This window comes from Eptesicus fuscus, chromosome 17 (genome assembly GCF_027574615.1).
Source record: "Eptesicus fuscus isolate TK198812 chromosome 17, DD_ASM_mEF_20220401, whole genome shotgun sequence".
Lineage (NCBI taxonomy): Eukaryota > Metazoa > Chordata > Mammalia > Chiroptera > Vespertilionidae > Eptesicus > Eptesicus fuscus.
In genome coordinates, this window is record NC_072489.1 from 19,897,526 (window position 1) to 19,912,702 (window position 15,177).

The 15,177-nt window shown below is 50.9% G+C and overlaps 1 protein-coding gene across 5 annotated transcripts in view; it reads right to left on the reverse strand.

Annotated features, from left to right (window-relative positions):
* HK1 (hexokinase 1) overlaps positions 1-15,177 on the reverse strand; it is a 90,449-nt gene that overhangs the window by 26,534 nt on the left and 48,738 nt on the right. For all 5 annotated transcript variants that reach the window (XM_054728681.1, XM_054728679.1, XM_054728680.1 and 2 more), the window contains 2 exons: positions 6,170-6,318; positions 1,321-1,440 (listed from right to left, as the gene is read on the reverse strand). In XM_054728681.1, coding sequence (XP_054584656.1) covers positions 1,321-1,440; positions 6,170-6,318 — 269 coding nt within the window. The remainder of the gene's footprint in view (positions 1-1,320; positions 1,441-6,169; positions 6,319-15,177) is intronic.

Consider the following 15,177-nt stretch of genomic DNA (forward strand, 5'->3'; position numbering starts at 1 on the left):
GAATGTGTGTGAATGTGTGTGTGTGTGTGTGTGTGAGTGTGTGTGTGTGTGTGTGTTTGTTTGTGTGTGTGAATGTGTGTGTTGTGTGTGTGTGTGTGTGAGTGTGTGTGTGTGTGTGTGTGTGTGTGTGTGTGTGCTGAGAGTCCACCGGTGGGAGGTGGGCTGGGATTCTGGTCCTAGATCTGCTGTTAATGAGCCCTGTGACCGTGCTGAGGGGCTTGGCCTACTGAACTCTCAGGCCGCGTGTTGCTCTGACATCACGTGATTACACAGATTGTGCAGATGGAAGGGCCCAGCGGCAGGAAGCAGAGCCCGGGAGAGGGCGCCTACCCGACTGACAAAGAGGTACAGGGATGCTGCCCAGACGTGGGAGGTGCCGGGCCCAAAGGGCCTGTTCTGGGAACGGCGGACTGGTGACCAGCACAGGCTTGGCTGCTTCCCGGCTGGATGGCCTAGGGCAGGTTCCTGACCGCTCTGAGCCTCAACTTCCTCATCTGTAAAGTGGGGATCAGAAGCACTCCGCTCCTGGGGGGGGGGGGGTGTTAACTGCAAAGGACACATTAGAACAGAGCCCAGCACCTGATGGACCCTCAGCAATATTAACTATCAGAGTTCCTGCTATCAGTTTATTCACAGGTTGTTCTGTGTGTGTGTGTGTGTGTGTGTGTGGTTTTTCTGTCTCTCTACGTAGAAAAGGAACACGGTGACAACTATTTAATGTGTATTCCTGCCACACGCTATGGTACAATGCTGTCACATGGTATGTCTGAGCGCATCCCTGCTGCACCGGTGAATGAACAGTGACAAACAGGAAGGTGGTGCACAGCACCTGAGGCCCAAAGGAGAAGCAGGGGCCTCTCCGGGGCTGGCGCCGGTGACCAGCCGATGCTGTGGGGGTGGCACCCTGACCAGGGGCGCTCTAATGAGGATGGCCTCCCGGTACACAAACCCCACATCCTGCAACTCTGACCCAGTGCTTCCCAACCTCTCCATCACTGAGCCTAATTTTCTTACCTTCACCTGCCTGACTTTAATACATGGTTCTCTCGACCTGATGGCCACAAATATCACCTCACACTCATGCCTACAAAGTTTCTAAAAAAATATAAGACGTGCAGCCTGGCCAGTGTGGCTGTTGGTTGAGCGCTGTCCCATGCACCAAGGGGTCGACGGCTGGATTCCCAGTCAGGGCACATGCCTGGGTTACGGGCTCAATCCGCAGCTGGGGGCGTGCAGGAGGTAGGTGATCAAGAAAAGAGGTTCGTGAGCTTTTGCCCTCTGGGGCTTCTATCGAGCCTGGGAATCCCAGAATGAACTTACCTCATCTATTCTGGATTGCCGACAAGGGAAAGAAAATGTGAGTCCCACAGGCAATTTCTTGTCCTTGATTTTTTTTTTCTCCATGAAGTCTCCCAGGCACTCGGCGACATGGTCAAAAAGCTGGGGAAAGCAGAGCGCAGTCAGGAGGGAGAAAAGCAGTTCAGGAAAACTGGGAGCGACACGCACCCGGAGGCCCTGCTTGCAAAGCCACAGTGAGTGCGAACGGTAGAGACACGTCCCTTCCCACAGCCTGCCTGTGGGCCGGCACGGCTGGGGGAGCATCTCAAACCCTCCAGACAGAACTGCCCTCTTAGCAAGCCCTAAAAGGTATTATCAGGGTATTTAAAACATGAAAAACATTTTAAATAGTAAAACTCACAATTTAATTTTTTTTAATTAAAAATAATAGAAAATCAGCTCATCCCTCCATGTCACACAGTCTCCATCAGCCACCCCGGAGGAGTGGCCGTCTGCCCCTTCTCAGAAGTCATTACTCCCATCTCCATTTCCCCGGATGTCTCTATCGATCTACCTCCATCTGCAAATCCCGGAAGCTCCACGAACAGTTCCACAGTTGCTAGAGCACTTGAGTGGTTTAGCAAACTGCAGACAGCGGATTTTTACTCTGTCCTGAAGTATCATGGACATGCCAAAAAAAGGGCCCACGTCCTAAGTGCAGAGCTTACTGGGTTCTCACAAGCTGTATCCACCTGTGTCACCAGGTATTCGATCCAAAAAGATCAAGAAACACATGCTTCCAGCACAGACACCCCCCTCGAGTCCCCGCCAGTCACAGCCACCACCACCAACCCCCAGAGGGCCCTCGCCAGCCGCCCTGACTTCCAACACTGGTCCTGCCTGTCTACTGCGTGTGAATGGAACGACACTGTGCCCTCTTCGTGGGTGTCTTCTTCCGCTCTGTTACGTGCGTGAGTCAGCCACCTGTGTGTCTTTGTAGGCTGTTCATTCTCCCTGCTGCATGGTATTCTAAGGGGCGAAGAGACCGTATTTAGTGGACTGCGATTTAAGCTCGCCTGCTCCACCGCACACTGCCTGGCATGAGCACACACATCGTAGGATCGACTACAAAGAGCCCGGAACGCTGTTTCCCGAGCCTCTGAACCAAGTCTGTCAGTGATGGAGGCTCACCACCATCAGGCAATCTTTTTGGATCTGATACCTCCCTTCCTCTCTAAAATGTACCCAGAACCGAATCTACCGTTTCATGTGTGTTCCGGCCGGAGTTCTTAGTTGAAGTTGAACGAAGAACTCCCCTTTTCCTTAACTCTGTGCTCCACAGCCCAGGTATGAGCCCGCCCCATCTTCCTCACACGCTGTCACAGCACCAGACCTCCCTCATGTATGGAACTGACACAGCCACGGAGCTTCCTGAGGCCCAGGAGAAGGCAAGGCCACGCCACACGGTCACAGGCAGCAGACCCAGGCCTGCTCCCAGACAAGGCCGTCTGCCTGAAGGCTTTCCTTGCAGGGGTGCCCTGGAGAGGGGACCAGAAGTCATTATTCCCATCTCTGTCTTTCTCCAGATGTCCCAGACCCAGCTCTAAAGTCTGACTTCTCTGCCAGGGTCGAGAAAATCCTGTCCATGTGGATGCAGGAGTCCCTGTCCCTGAGCCGCTGAGGAGACACGTGGCCACCTTCCCGGGAGGCCCGGCTAAGCTCCCTGTGGCCTACATCTCCGAGAGATCTAAGCCCACTGCTAAGTCCACCAGCACGCCTCCCCCTGCCCGCCCCCCGCCCCCCCTCATCCACACACACAGAGAAGGCTGGCAGGCTGCAGAGCAGATTCACATGAGTGGGGTGCACTAACCAGCCCCCCCACAAATGAGCCAAACATAACCACCCAAAGTGCTCTGTTAAGAAGGAAATGCCGTATTTGTGAACTGTCCACAATCCAGGGGCTCGAGGAGACGGGAAGCCACCCCCTTCTCAGGCAAACCATGTCTGGGACCAACCAGGGAAGGAAGCTGCCCAGCCTCTCTGCACTCAAAGTTTCAGAGTCCGAAAAACATTATTTTTGTCTCTTCTGACAACATGCTAGTTATTTTAAAAGTCCCCACACACAGACTCAGTTCCTCTGACAAAGATGGCAAACAATCACTAAAAGAACCCTAAACACTCCTTATTCAAAATTCCCTAAATTAAGTGATGTTTTATGATTGCATTTATGCTTCCAAAATTAAAGCTTACAAGTGCATCGAAACTAGAGATACCGTGTGTGTGTGTGTGTGTGTGTGTGTGTGTGTGTGTGTGTGTGTAGAACGAGAAAGGGGAGGTTAAAGCAAATGGTTAGCAATTTGGAAGTCTGGACCAAGGGTTATATGGGAATTCTTTGTGCTTATCTGAAAACTTTTCTGTACGTTCAATATTATTTCAAGCAAATGGTTTACAAATCTATTAAGAATTCCCACACATTTCAAAAGATGTTATCACAACGCCGAGAATTCGGGCACTGTTCGGAATCTGTGAGTTCTGAGTTGCTTCATGGGCAAAACAAAGCCCTTAGTTTTCCAGAATACTCTACAGGTCAATACGAGATCTCAGAAAAATGGGCCACCCAGTAGTTACTTCTAACTTCACACCAAACTTCTGCAACAGAGGTTCCTGTTTCATCCCTATTTTTCAGCTGGCAACCTTCTCCCTCATCCCCTGGACTTTACCGCCTTGCCCACAGCCCTCACATTTCCTCACCACTAAAAAACGTTTAAATCAATAAAGACAAGACAAAGATAAAGCCCAGACTAAGAGTGTTCCGTGTTGGTAAAAGTGTAACATCTGGAGCCAGACTGCCTGGGTTCAAATCCCAGCTCTATCACTTATCCGCTGTGAGACCCAAAGGGCTAGTTACTTAACATCAAGCCTCAATTTTCTCATCTGTGAAATGGGACTAGTAATACCTACCCAAGAGGGTTGTTGTGATGATTAAGTTAGTTTATCCACAGTAAGTGCTTACATTAGTGACTTATATATAACAAACGCTATGTATTTACTATAATACTATATCATCATCATCATCATTATCATCATCCTCTTTCTTCTTTGCAGAGCGGCTGAAAAGGGCAGAGGAGAAAACAGACAGCAGGAAGGAAGGTGAACCCGGGGCTGAGACGGTGGGGAAGGAGGCTGGCAGAAACGAGGTCCCAGCAGTGGCAGCAGTTAGAAGGAAGTCACTATGGCCCAGCTGGTGGCTCAGTGGTCGAGCATCAACCCATGAACCAAAAGGTCAACGGTTCAATTCCCAGTCAGGGCACATGCCCAGGTTGTGGACTCAATCCCCAGTAGGGGGCATATAGGAGGCAGCTGATCAACGTTTCTCTCTCATCATTGATATTTCTCTCTCTCTATCCCTCTCCCTTCCTCTCGCTCTAAAATAAAGAAAAAAAAATTTTTTTAATAAAGGAAGTGAACATGGCCAGTATGTACCTGTGGGACAGACACCCCCTTAGTTTGCAAACCCTGCCAAAGCACACAGGAATGTTGTAGCACAGGGGGACAGTCCCAGGGTGAAGGCAGCAGGCAGAGGTGGCTCGACCCAAGAACCATGAGAACAGGGTGTGCCAGGTCAGTACGTGTTGCCAAATGGGAAGAGCAAGGATGCCAACCCAAGCCTGCTAGCCCTGCAAGGAGGAGCAATGCAGCAACCACGGGGCGGGGCTGGGGGCCCTACCAGCAGGCAGGGTTCACGCACACACGCCGGATGAATGGGCCAGTTTCTAAGCGGGGAAACCTCGAGACAACCCATGTCAGTGCTGCCTGAACCACTGGTGGTTCATCTGTTCCAATGACAGTGTCACAGCCTGCAAAGCTCTTAACCAAAACCCTCAGAAGCAGGTGAAAGGCCGGGCTTACCCCTTTTCTCAAAGAGGCAGAGTGCTTGCTCCCGTCCCCTCGTGTTAATTTAGGAACAGAGTGGAGTCCAGAGGAGGTGGCTGCTGGGCCTCATGGCAAAGTCTAGCCCAGAGGAAATGGGTTTTCTGGAGAAATTAGTCATGGACCTTAGTGTGAACACACCCTCCCTCAAGCAAATATTTGGCGATCTCTGAATCCGTATCTTGGATGGCAGCCATGACCCAGGAGGCGAGCTACAAACTGGAGGAGCCAGAACATCCACGGGAGTAGGGGCTTACAGGACGCAGACGTGGCTGAAAACCTGACCAGGCACTGCCTGAACCCTGACCACAGGGTCCTCAGCCAGGGACCCACCACTCACTGCAACCAGGAGGGCAGGAGAGGGTGGATGGGTCCTTCTGAGCGTGAGCACGAGCATGGCCATGGCCCCCCGGCCAGCAAAGGCAGGCAGCCCTTCCAGGGGGGTGCCCTGAAGGGGGTGGGGCTCTGGTACCAAGTGAGAGAGGAGGGGACGGTGATTTTCCACTTAAGGCCCTGCCCGATTTGCTTTGTGTGCCCAGGACTCACAGAGCCTATTAAATCAGGTGGCCAGGATCCCCTGATTCGCCCTGGAGCTGCAAACTAAAATTACTGCTGCCTCATAGGTGCCAGCCACACCCTAGGGGGTGAGGTGGGTGAGGAGGCCAATGACTTGGAAGAGGTGTTTTGATCCAAGGGCTCTGCTAAACCTGTGCTGAGGAACGAACCCCAGGATCCTTGGGGAATGAATGCCTTTATCCAACAGAGCTGCTGGGCCTCCCTCTTCACACTCCCCCGCCTGTGACAGTCCCTGGAGCCCCATCCACCGGTTTACCCAGGCAGTGGGTCTCTTCGGGAGGTCACACCTTCCCCCAGGAGTCCCTCTCCACATGCATCTATGACGGGCTCCTTCCCGGAGCTCAGGACACCAGTGCTGTGGGGTCTGGTTCCCGGGGGCACCCACCTGGCTTCCACTGCCGTGCATGATGTTCTCCGGCGTGTCGTACACCTCGGACTCCATGTGAACATTCTGGTTCTTCTCTAGACTCACTTGCACCCGCAGAATTCGAAAGAAAGACCCACCAAGGTCCAGGGCAATGAAATCCCCCTTTTCTGTTCAGGGAGAAAGCAGGTATTGAGTCAGCTTCAAGTTTTATGAAGGCCCCACACTTGTCCAACCATCCCCTCCCGGAGGCACAGCACTTCCGGCCAGGCATCCTGAAAATACTCAATAAGTACAAAATCCCACCCCATCTTCCTCTAACTCCTGACCCTTTGTCAAAACCAGCACCACTCTCCATACATTAAAAATAAAACTAGCATTTCAACTCAGCGAAACCCTACCTCTGAGGTCGTCCCATAACTTGGGTTCCTCCCATGTCAGCTCAGACAGGATTACAGCTAGACCAGAACTCCATTTATTCCCCAGGGGATTTATTATTATTATTATTATTGTGGTAAAATATACATAAAATTTAGCCTGGCCAGTGTGGCTCAGTGGTTGAGCGTGGACCTATGAATCAGGAGGTCATGGTTCAATTCCCAGACAGGATACAATGCCAAGTTGTGGGCTCGATCCCCAGTGTGGGGCGTGCAGAGGCAGCAGATCAGTGATTCTCTCTCATCATTGATGTTTCTCTCTCTCTCTCTCTCTCTCTCTCTCTCTCTCTCTCTCTCTCCCCCCTTCCTCTCTGAAATCAATAAAAATATATTTAAAAACCTATGTAAAGATATATACATAAAATTTACCATTGTAACCATTTTTAAGTGTACAATTCAATATACTCCCAATGTTCTGCAATATCACCACTATCTATTTCCAAAACTTTTATCACCCCAAACAGAAACCATTAAGCAATAACTCTCCATTTCCCCTCCCTCTGGTCCCTGGTAACCTCTGTTCTACTTTCTGTCTCTATAAACTTGCCTATTCTAGATATTTCCTATAAGTGAAATTGTAGTATTTGTCCTTTGGAGTCTAGCTTATTTCCTTTTGTATAAAAACTAAAGGTGCATCCATGTTGTAGCATGTGTCAGTACTTCACTCCTTTTTGAGGCTGGATGGTAGTCTGCTGTATGTACATATCACATTTTGTTCATCCATCCATTCATCTGTCGGTGGACACTTGGGTTATTCCCACCAACGGATGTTTTTAACAGAAGTCCCTGTTGATCACATAAGGGTAACCTGGCCTGATATCGTTGCATTCCTCGGGGCAATGTGTGCAATCACTGGGGTGGCCTCAGCGAACAGAGAACGATGATGGGACTGTATGCCGAGACCACCATAGAGCACCAAGGGTGGTGGCCATCGGCAGGATGCCAAACCATTAAGCCACCATCCAACGTTACCTTACTTCTCATTAGTTACCCCCACACGTGCTCCCCAAAAATCAGTTAAAATCTGTTAATTTGCACAGCCAGCGTGATTCAGTGGTTGAGCATCAACCTATGAACCAAGTCACAGTTCAATTCCTGGTCAGGGCACGAACTTTTAAAGCATAAAAGGTTTTAATTTTTATTAAATACAATTTATTTTTTCTTTTGTTGTTTGTGATTTTGGTGTCATTCTCTATGAAGCCATTGCCAAATCTAAGGTCACAAAGATTCATACCTCTACTTCCTTCTAAGACTTTTATAGTTTTAGCTCATCATAACTTTTAAGTTAATTTTTTTTAAATATATTTTATTGATTTTTTACAGAGAGGAAGGGAGAGCAAGAGAGAGCCAGAAACATCGATGAGAGAGAAACATCAATCAGCTGCCTCCTGCACACACCCCACCAGGAATGTGCCCGCAGCCAAGGCACATGCCCTTGACCAGAATCGAACCTGGGACCCTTTAGTCCGCAGGCTGACGCTCTATCCACTGAGCCAAACCAGCTAGGGCTAAGTTAATTTTTTATATGATATGAAGTAAAGGTCCCGTTTCATTCTTTTATATGTGGACTAGAGGCCTGGTGCACAAAATTCGTGCATGGGGGGGTAAGGTCCCCCTCAGCCCAGCCTGCACCCTCTCCAATCCAGCACCCCTCGGGGGATATCCAGCTGCTCATTTAGGCCTGATCCCCATTTAGGCCAGCCTGATCGCCCCTAACTGCCCCCCACCTGCCGGCCTGATTTCCCCTCACTGCCTCTGCGTGCCGGCCTGGTGGCCCCTAACTGCCCCCTCCCTGCCGACCTGGTCACTCCTAACTGCCCGCCTCCCACCGGTCTGGTCACCCCTTACTGCCCCCCTCTGCCGGCCTGGTCACCCCTAACTTCCCCCCCTGCCAACCTGGTTGCCCCCAACTGGCACCCCCCACCAGCCTGGTCGCCTCTTACTGACCCCTGCCGACCTGGTCACCCCCAATTGCCCCCCTCTGCCAGCCTGGTAGCCCCCCCTCCCCCACCGACCTGGTCGCCCCTCATGGCCCCCCCACCAGCCTGGTCACTCCACACAGCCTGCTTGTTCAGTCATTTGGTCGTCCCTCACTAACCCCCCTGCCGGCCTGGTTGTAGGCAGTCATCTTGTGAGGGTGTGACAGTCAATTTGCATATTACCTCTTTATTATATAGGATAGCTATCCCAGCATCATTTTCTTTGTTCTTTAGTGCAAATAATGGAAATTTGGTCTGGTAAACAACTACAAACCACTTGTGCATAGGGAAATCATAGGCATAAAAGTGAACACTACGCTAGGATAAAATTATGAATGTTTTCATTTTGTTTCAATATTTTAAAAATTAATTTACTGTTTTAATGTTTAAGTAAATACTTTTTCATGTTTTACACTGGCTCTTCATCATAACTTAAAAAAAAAAATAGCATAGGGAATATTTTGGTTGCCAGCCTGGTGGAAAGTGTCATTTTCAGTCGACTCAAAGGCCTAAGTAAACACAAGTTCTTGTGCTCAAGTCCCAGGTGATGGAGGCGGAACCTGCGTAACGGTGTCAGTGCTGACAGCAGGTAAGAGCTTCTGCCCCTTGCCAAAACCGGTTTGGCTCAGTGGATAGAGCGTCGGCCTGCGGACTCAGGGGTCCCAGGTTCGATTCCGGTCAAGGGCATGTACCTTGGTTACTGGCACATCCCCAGTGGGGGGTGTGCAAGAGGCAGCTGATCAATGTTTCTCTCTCATCGATGTTTCTAGCTCTCTATCCCTCTCTCTTCCTCTCTGTAAAAAATCAATAAAATATATTTTAAAAAGTAAATTAATTAATTAATTAATTAATTTTAAAAAAAGAGCTTCTGCCCCTCATGCAGGAAGGCGTCAGGCTTCACGCAGCACCTTTCCAGGACCCAGGCCTAAAGGTTTCCGAGCGGGGTGAGTGAAAACGACCGTAGCCACCCATGACCCAGGAGGAACCTGGCCTTAGGGCCTGGGGCTGGCCCGCACTTCTGCAGACCCCTCCCCGAGCACCCCAGCGCCGATGGCCGGTCCACCCCGGCTCGCTGCTGCTCTGTGTTTTCACCAGCACAGGTCAGCGGGGTCCCGGGGGTTGGGTCAGAAAAGGCAACCGGAAAGGGTGGCCTTGAGATGTCAGGACAATTCCAAGTACTGGGCACTCCACACACCGGGAAGTGGGGACGGATGATGTGCGGGCGGCTTTCCCTGGAGGCAGTTCACACAGGGTCACTGTCAAGCCCAGTGCAGCTCCTGGTCCTTCCCTGAGCAGTGACCCTCGTTCCAGGGCGTGTTTGTGCTCAAAGAAATGGCAGTTGGCACCTCTTCTACAAATCACACTGGCAGCTCAGGAAACACGGGACAAACATGAACTCCCTTTCTCAGTTTATGGATTAGGAAGCTCCAACCAAACCAGCCGAATGACTTGCTCGGGGTCACACCTGTGGCAAGGCCAGGGCCCCTCCCTTTCTTAGTCACTTGTATTCTTGTAAACACTGCGATGCTCATTATTTTTTATGGGTATACTAGAGGCCCGGTGTAGAAATTCATGCATGGGTAGGGTCCCTAGGCCTGGACAGCGATCAGGGCCAATCTGTGGGGCGGCGCCGGCCCGCTCGCTAGCCAGCCCGGCCCCCCGCCGCCACCTGCTCGCCTGCCGGACCCACCCTCCACCACTACCGCCGCTGGTCACCACCCTCTGCGGGGCGACCAGCAGGGTGATTGGGGGGGCCCAGCTGGAACCCGCCTTGGCTGGCCTGGGCCCTGCGGGCTGGGGGCAGCTCCTGCGTTGAGCATCTTCCCCCTGATGGTCAGTGCGTGTCATAGCAACCGGTCATTCCACCAGTCATTCTGCTGTTCAGTCAATTTGCATATTAGGCTTTTATTATATAAGCTGTTCTATTTTCCTTAGTTGGATGATAAGCAACTTGAAAGAAAGGGCAATTTAACATGCCTCCCTCCCTCCCCCAGTACTGAGTCCTGCACACAGCAGGCCATCGGCAAGGTTTGCTGCTAGGTTCAGTAAGAATAGCCTGGGTCAGACACACGATCTGCTCGGTCCCGTTCTCTGCCACGCAAAGGACAACAAGGAATGACTTCCGATAAGGGCAACATGGTATCTGGTAAACTCTGTTGCCTGTCTAGCATCTCTTTAGGTAACTCCCTTCCTGTTTTATAGCTGAAGTTGGAGTAGAGCTGACACCACCCCCCACCCCCAGCTTCAGGTCCAGGGGACCAATGTGTGACCCAGGAGCATCCAGAGTCACCCACCTTGCCACAAGGATTGGTTCAGGGTGGGCACATGACCCATGCCAGCCAATCGTCACCCTCTCCAAGACCATCCCTGGGATGGCCAGCTCTGAGCTGAGGTGTGGGCTGGGGCTGCAGGGCTGTCTCCACCTGAGGGAGAGGTGGCCTGCGCAGGAAGCCAACAGAGACTGAAAGAATATTAGGCAGAAGCCAGCTTATGACCAGGTTTCCCGGTTATGTGAACCAGGAAAGGGCCTCCTCTGCTTATACAAACTGGAGTTAGATTTCTTTCAGAAAGCTCCCTAGTTCAATTTTGTTTAAATCCTCACCCAAGGATACGTTTATTGATTTTTTAGAGAGAGGGGGAGGGAAGGAGGAAGGAGGAGAGAGAGAGAGAAAGGAACATCAATGTGAGAGAAACATCCATCGGTTGCCTCCCCTACACACCCTGACCAGCAATTGAACCCACAACCGAGGTATGTGTCCTGACCAGGGATCAGGCCTGCGACCTTTTTGGTGTATGGGACAATGCTCCAACCAAGTGAGGCACCCGGCCCAGGCCCAAGTTCAATATTCTTTATTAGGGAACTCATCCGCCAAATACTTGCCCTCATAACAAAGGGGTCTATCATCCCCCTTTCCCTCAGGGTGGCACCCCAATTCAGACCTGTGGTGTCCAGTCAGCCCACTGCAGAGTCACAGAGTTCCATCTGTGGGCTCATCCACACCCTGGGGGGATCGGGGTCGGGTGAGACAGCCTGCCTTTGCTTCCCCCTTTACCCGCCTCTCCTGCCCACATCGGAAGGATGCCAGTGAATTCTGAAAAACCCTGGATCTCTCCTCCAGGGTTAGACATGCACACTTGGTGGGGGAAAGGGTGTCCTCTGACTCGTCCCATAGGTTGGTAGGGCCTTCCCAAAAAATTCCTACACGGTCAGTTATTAAATTACAATCACGAAGAGGAGGACCATGGCCCACTGTAACTCTCATGGTGGTTTGCAGTCTCCAAAGCACTTTTACTTGATCCTCTTGACAGCCTGAGGCAGGGAGGGCAAGGATTCTCGTGCCCATTTTACAGATGAGGAAATGGAGGCTTGGGAAAGTTAGCTGCCTTCTCCGAGGTCACACGGATAATGAGCAGCAGAGCCAGAGGTTAACCCAGTGTTCTAGGCTTTTATTTTATTTACTAGTAGCCCATTTGCAGGAAAAATCCTGCAAGCGGCTGCTGCAGCTGCTGTGGCCGCATGCGCTGCTGCTGCCGCCGCTGTTGTGGCCGCCGCGCCTGCACGCGCATGCTGCTGATACCCGCCCAGCTCCGCCCCACTCCGCCCTGGCTTTCCCTCTGGCAGCCATCTTGCTTTCTGCTTTTCCTCCGTCTTCCTTCTAAGTTGTCTTCAGTCTTCACTCCTCCCTCCCTCAGCATATGCAAATTAACCGCCATCTTTGTTGGGTAATTTGCATACTCGCCCTGATTGGCTGGTGGGCGTGGCTTGGGCGTAGCGAAGGTGCGGTTAATTTGCATATTACTATTTTATTAGGTAGGATTTTTCTTTTCATTTCAGCCTCTTTTTGTAGTGGCGGGCTTTTCCTCCAACTTCCTCCTCAAATCTTGGGCCTCAACCTTCCTTCCTGCTGCTGGTGCCTCCTACTTACGACTTCTGCCCACATTCCCCATCTCCACCAAAGCTCGGAGAACGGCTCCTCTAGAGGAGGCTCATTAAACAAAGCATCTGAAGGGCCCCTGGCAACTCTCCACTTTCTAATGACAGCCATTATTACCAGCGAATAATAGAAAACAAACATGGGACAGATGTCGCTCTTGAGTCCAGGCCTGTGCTGGGATACAGGGCAAACAGAAACGGCGCTTTCATGAAATGCCTACCTTTGCCTTGCTCAGTGAATTAATTCTGAGATACGAAGGCTTTCCCTCCTGTCTGCAATCCAGAAACTTGATGAGTAAAAAACCAACTAGAACACTGGACATTCCGGAGATTTCACAGATAATCCAACCGTCTTCTCAAATAAGGAAACTGAGTCAGAGATAGGTAAGTGTCCAGCCCAAATGAAAAGAAAGTAAACATTTCCCTCCCTTTGGCTAGAAAGTAGTACTCTGTATAGAGAGAGCTCAAAAAATTAACAGTGAAAGAAAAAGAACTAACAGTGACGGCACCACAAATTTTTTTTAAATTACCCTTTTGGATAGAGCGTGCTAGGAACCATGAAGCTAAAACAAAGAAATATCCAACTCAATCTGCCCTCAATAGCTTATAATATAACTGGTATTTATAATATTCTTAAGGATAAATGAGAAGGGAGGAAAAAAAGAAAAGGCTTTACAAATGAAGCAGAGTGACCAGGGTCTTTGGAGGGAGACTGGGCAGCTCTAAAGAGACTTCTGTTCAGCCACGTCACCAGAGTAAAAAGGCTTCAATATCTTCCTTCTTTTATTTATTATCCGTACCTTTCTTATTCCAAGGACATGCCACCGCTAAAAGCCACCTTAGGGTTTACAATTTTTTAATGTATAGATTACTGAAGAGCAATTAAAGAAAAACCACTACCCATTAAAAAAATGTCCAAAGATTAAAAATAATAATAATAATAATAAAAATGGGCCAATACAGTTACAAAAAAATCAGTAATTTTCCAAACTCTGAGCCCAGCCCACCAGGTGAAGGTCGGCAGGAAAGGAAAGGTTTGTTTCTCCCTTTCCGTGGAGGTCACATCACCACCGCAGGGGCAGGAGCAAATCTCCGTGGGGCGAGTCCAATCTGTCCTTCCGTGGTTTGGGACTACCACTAATTCTGTTGCGGACTAATTACAGAGTTGAAGCCGTAATTAATATTCCAGAAAGGGAACAGCACCATGGTTTACTACGAAGGAGACCAGCATTCTGACGACGCCAGGGGACCTGCTGGTTCTTGGTTGCTAAGCAAGCAGGGGAGGGGAAGGGGAAGGCACATCTGTCACTAAGGGCAGGGACTGGGCGCGGGTCAGGTCTCCGAGGCCTTGGCATCAATGTCAGTGTCAGGGTGGGGCTGTCAGGGCCATTCCAAGAAGAGTGTGGGCCCCAGGGCACCTGAACTGAACCCACCCATGAATGCACCCACCCATGAACACTGGGAACAGCCACGGGGAGAAAGGCTGTAGGGTGTGTTTGGTTGCACTGTCGAAGTCCTAACCTTACACCTAGAAACATGACCTTATGTGGAAGCAGGGTCTTTGCAGAAGTAATCAAGCGAAGATGAGGTCCTTAGTGTGGGTCTCATCTGACCGGTATCCTTAGAAGAGGAAAATGCCGTGTGAAGACAGAGGCGCGCCGGGAGAGCACCGTGTGATGACAGAGGCAGACGGGGGGACACAGTGCAAGTCAAGAAACACCCAGACCACCACCAGAGGCTAGAAGAGGCCAGGAAGAGCCTGCCCGGAGTCTCAGAGGGAGCCTGGCCCTGCTGACACGCTGATTTTGGACGTCTAGCTTCCAGAACTGTGAAACGGCGTGTTCTTGTTATGAAAAGCCACCAGCGCTTCCCATGGCAGCCTTGGAAACCAATACGGGGGCAGAGACAGTCAGCAGGTGAGGGGTGGGGGGGGAGAGGAAGAGCTCTGAGGGCAGGGGAGCAGGCCCAGGCCCTCTGCACCGGACGGTGGGTCCTTGCACTTCAGGGTTTTGGTTTCACCTCCTCCCGCTCCTTCTGTTTCGTTTGTTGTTGTTGTTGTTATTTTTTTAATATATTTTTATTGATTTCGGAGAGAAAGGGAGAGGGATAGAGAGATAGAAACATCAATGAGAGAGAATCATCGACTGGCTGCCTCCTGCATGCCCCGTACTGGGGGGGCATCAAACCCACAACCCGGGCATGTGCCCTTGGCCAGAATCGAACCTGGGACCCTTCCGTCCGCAGGCCGACGCTCTATCCACTGAGCCAAACCAGCTAGGGCTCTCCTGTTTTTGTTTGTTTTTTTTTAATCCTCACCTAAGGATGTTTTTCCCATTGGTTTTTTTAGAAAGAGTGGAAGCGAGAAAGGTGGGAGGGGGGAGAGAGAGAGAGAAACATAGAAACATCGACGTGAGAGAGACACGCCGATTGGTTGCCTCCCGCATGAGCCCCTACCAGGGCTGGGGAACTTGCAACCAAGGTACGTGCCCTGGACCAGAAAGGGAATCCTTGATCCTTCAGCGGGCGGGCGGACACTAACCACGGAGCCAGACCAGCCAGGCTCTCCTAAGAGACTGCCCTCAACATCTGGCCCCATCCACACTGGGGAAGAAAGAGGCTCCAAAGGAGTCTTGGGGCCCAGGCTCCTGGCTCCCGTCCCACAAGCCCTAGGACAGTGAC